Source organism: Struthio camelus, chromosome 18 (assembly GCF_040807025.1).
Source record: "Struthio camelus isolate bStrCam1 chromosome 18, bStrCam1.hap1, whole genome shotgun sequence".
Classification (NCBI taxonomy): Eukaryota; Metazoa; Chordata; class Aves; order Struthioniformes; family Struthionidae; genus Struthio; species Struthio camelus.
The window spans coordinates 16342916-16347127 of record NC_090959.1 but is presented as its reverse complement, the minus strand read 5'-3'; the positions used below and the strand labels follow the sequence as shown (position 1 = coordinate 16347127).

The following is a 4212-nucleotide window of genomic DNA, read 5'->3' as shown; positions in this document are numbered from 1 at the left end:
CTCCTCCTCGGCGCCGGCCGCGGCCATGGCCGAGCTCAAGTCGCTGGGCGGCGAGGCGTACCTGGCGCTGCCCGCGGGCTACGGCCCGTCGGCTTTCGCCTACGGGGCGGTGCGCGGCGGCGGCGAGGGCCCGCGGGGGGCCTACGCGGGGGGCGGCGGGGCGGACTTCCGCGGCGGGGCGCTGGCGCTGGGCAAGTCGGCGGAGAGCAGCGGCGAGCAGAGCGGCGAGGAGGAGGACGGCTTCGAGGCCGGGGTGAAGGGCGGCGCGGCCTTGGCGCGCGAGGGCAAGCTGAAGGCGGGCGCGCTGGGCAAGAAGCCCAAGGAGCCGCGCTCGCTGCGCCTCAGCATCAACGCGCGGGAGCGGCGGCGGATGCACGACCTGAACGACGCGCTGGACGGGCTGCGCTCCGTCATCCCTTACGCCCACAGCCCCTCGGTGCGGAAACTCTCCAAAATCGCCACCCTCCTCCTGGCCAAGAACTACATCCTCATGCAGGCGCAAGCCCTGGAGGAGATGCGGCGCCTGGTGGCCTACCTGAACCAGGGGCAGGCGCTGAGCGCCCCGCTGCCCGCCACCCTCAACCCCTTCGCCCAGGCGGCCGTCTACCCCTTCGGCGGCGGCGGCGGCGTGCCCGGCTGCCCCGAGAAATGCACTGCCTTCACGGGAGCCGCCTCCGCCCTCTGCAAACACTGCAGCGACAAGCCTTGACTCCCGGCTGCTTCCCCCTGCGGGGGCGGGGGGGGGTGGTTTGGGTTCTTCTTCTTTTTTTTATTTCTTCTTCCCGCTATCATCAGCCCTGCCTTCATCAGTTAAGTCTGGGGGTTTTTCTTTTTGTCTCTCTCAAATTACTTCCATCCCCCCCCCCCCTCCTCCATCCCCCTTTTGGAAATACTTGGCGGTTTATTTGGACTCGAGCACGCTCACTCTTAACTTCGTTTAGTTACCGCTTTCCCCCCGTGCCGTGCAACTCTCTGCAGCGTTGTTTCCTTCCCAGCCGGTCAGCGGACGGCGAGCGCAACGCTTCCTGGCCGCTTGCTCTCGCCTGCTGAGTCTTTCGACAAAACTGCAGAAGGGGAAAGAGAGATCTGGGGAAAGAAACCTCAGTGAGTTTTCTTTAGAATGAGCCACCTGGGTTAAAAAGTAGTTTAAAAAGGGAAAAGGGAGGGGGGGGACCAGCCCCAGAACTATGCAGCGTTTCAGAACCGCATCCGGAGCGGGGCGGTCCTGGGCACCCGGCTGGGACTCGGCTGTACCTGCAAATCCCAGATGGAAATGTCAAAGTCGGTCGGCTCACGGGAGGGGGGAAGCGTGGTGCTACTGATAAAACCACAGATGCTTCAGAACCAGATGCATTTTCCCGGTCTTTCTTTTAAAAGTAAGAACCCATTCATGAACTGAGAGAAATCTGTGATTGTATTTCTACTGCCTGCTTTCTTGCCTGTTTCTCAGCTTGGTTGAGTTTGCAGATGATTTTCCAAAGTCATCTCTCATCATGGTGGACAAAACAAAAGGTCACTTAACTTATTTATATGTATTTATAATAAATAAAAGACATGAATAACCACTCTTTCTGTCCTACATGTCTCTAATCCAGTTGGCAGTTCCAGCAAAACTCCTGCTGAAGTAAGGTAAAAAGGCAACAAAGCAGTTCTTTGCAGAGGATCCGCATGGTAAAGTTAGGTAAATGAAAAAGCTTAAAAGTGTTTGGACGTTTAACTTCTTGTCAGCAGGATTTTTTGCTTTTTCTCCAGTTTGTCTCATGGATCTTGAGCACACAGAAAATGTTGCTTAAGCCCAGCATTTACAGTTAAAATTGACCTTGTGTGTTTGGACACTTGCTGGAGAAGGCTTTGCCCTCAAAGCTGAAGTTGCATTTAAAAGGGGTTATTGTACGTTTAGCTTAGCTCCCAGGACACTCGTTTAAAACATGGCAGGGAAGGAAATTGCTTCAGGACTGCTTTTCCCTTTCGCTTGGTTTTCTGTTGTATCTACAGCTCGACTCTAGACTTGTGTGGGATTTGGGCCACTTAAATATCATCGCTAAACTAATCTCTTGCCAAGTACTGAGTGCATTGCTGCAAGTTACCAAGTGAGTCCCATACTGGCTAAGTTGTTGTTGTTGTGTTGGTTTGCTTGGGTTTTCCGTTTTATTACGTTTAATGCTTTGGTGCCTTGTATGCTTCGCTAATCATTATATAATCATAATTGAGGTGCGCTCAGTGATTTGTGTTTAGCTCGGAGTACCCACCCAATGTCAGAACAACCACATAAACTGGTACAGTCACAGCCCGAGGGGCTCGAGCTGTCCATGGCCATTTGTGTTAGGACTGGGGTGTAACTATTTAAGGTTATTAAACCAATTTCCATGGCTGTCGCTACTGTTATGCTAATTTGAAAAAGGACTGCCGTCCCTCTAAAGCTGCTTGTCTACGGCACTTAATTTTAATTAATACATTTCCAAGAGACTTTTTGTGTTTGGAGAATGAAGTGTGTGATTAAGCCTCATTCATAAAGACATATGCTTAAAACTGGTTCTTGCTCATTTCCATTTTTATATCCTCATTTTGTCTTTTTCTTACAGAAAACCATTTTACAGAGCAGTTTATCTGTTGTACCTCTTTCCATTTAAAAAAAAAAGTCTTGAAAATATTCTTGCAAGGCATCTGATGAAGCTAAAGCCAACCAAATCCACTACTAAAGCAAAAATGACTGGAAACTGCAAATCAGCAAAGATCACTGAAAATAAATTACTTAACAGTTTAATATTAAATATGAATTTGATTTTTGTCAAAGACTTGTACTAATAACAACAGCGTTTATAATTGCTGCTTTTCCAAGCAATTATGACCAAAAAAGTGGCTCATCTGTAATTTCAGACCCTGGATAAGTCATCGTAGTCTTAAAAGCAAGTTATATTTTGGTGCAGTGATTTTTAGTACAGTGATTGTTTAGCTCTTTTCCTATAATTTCCATGAGAAAAAAGCTTGCTCGTATTACAATGTCTATCTGGAGACTAAAAAATGCACCTTCTGAGAGTCCTTGAAATACTCAAAAGGCTCTTCTGGGAACCCGTGTAGAATCGCATGATGTCACTCTCAGAAGGCTAAAACACTGAATTGCAAATACAGAAGATAAAAGCTTCAGTAAAGAAAATTATATAGAAAAAGTAGCAAGCTTGAGTTTCTGTTGTTAAGTACTGTGGAAAGGCTAGATATTAAGAAGGGAAAATGTAGACCCTATCAAAGCAATACTAGAGTAAGTTGTAAAACATTGTGTAAATATACTTTGAAGAAGTACAGTTCTTTTAATTCCAATATTGGGAAAAAAAAAGTCTAATAATAACTCTTCCTTTTCCCGCAACAGAAAACAAATTAAACAAAGCTGACTAATTTCTCAGTTAATCTGAAAGTTCAGTTCTGTGAGTTGTTTCTGGCTACCATGGACTTGCAGTATTTTAACTCTTTTTTTTTTTAATATATATATATACAGAGTTGAAACCCATACTGAGCCTTTCATTTCTTGTTGACAGGAAGGCATCTATTTCAGTATGATTTATGCTTCGTGTTGTGCTGCTGCTAAAAATGCTGCCAAGTGAATGCCTAATACTGCAGGAGATAAGGTTTTGTTGGGGCAGTGGGGAGGGGAGAAACAAGCATCCGACTATTGCATTTGTGTGTGCGAACCATCAGGGTTTAACCTTGCAAATGTGCATGTTTATCTTGGGAATGAGATCCCATGATTTATCATTTGTTTTTTCCCCTTCCCTGGCATACGAAAAACTTTGGTTTTATATTCCATATCAGGACTTAACTGTCTCCTTTTGGTTGCTGTTTCAGAGAATATAAAGGGTGGACTTCAGTATGCTGAAAACCTTTTATTCGGCCAAAGTATTCTTGTTATGATGCCTGTTTTTTGTCTGTTTGTTTCTTTTTTAAGAAGAAGAAGGATTTATGGTGTATGCTCAGATGGAACTGAAATATAGATCATGTGTTCTCTCTAACCTACTTGTTATCTTGGATGTCTTGGTGTGCTCATACTTCATAGAAAACACGCCAATTGCCAACTTTTAATTAAAAGATAATATATTGTTTTCTAACCTCATTTAGTGTTTCTTTAAACTTCAGGAATAATCAGTATGTGATGTAATTAGGAAGAGATGCAAAGAGGTGATGCTACTCGACTATCTGCTTCTTTGTAAGATATGTAATTCA

General features: G+C 45.6%; 1 protein-coding gene across 1 annotated transcript; it reads left to right on the top strand.

Moving 5' to 3' along the window:
- BHLHE23 (basic helix-loop-helix family member e23) lies at positions 1-4001 on the top strand. The gene has a single exon (XM_068912543.1). It carries the CDS (start codon positions 26-28, stop codon positions 707-709), a length of 684 nt encoding a protein of 227 aa, XP_068768644.1. The 5' UTR covers positions 1-25; the 3' UTR covers positions 710-4001.
- Positions 4002-4212: the final 211 nt, after the last annotated feature.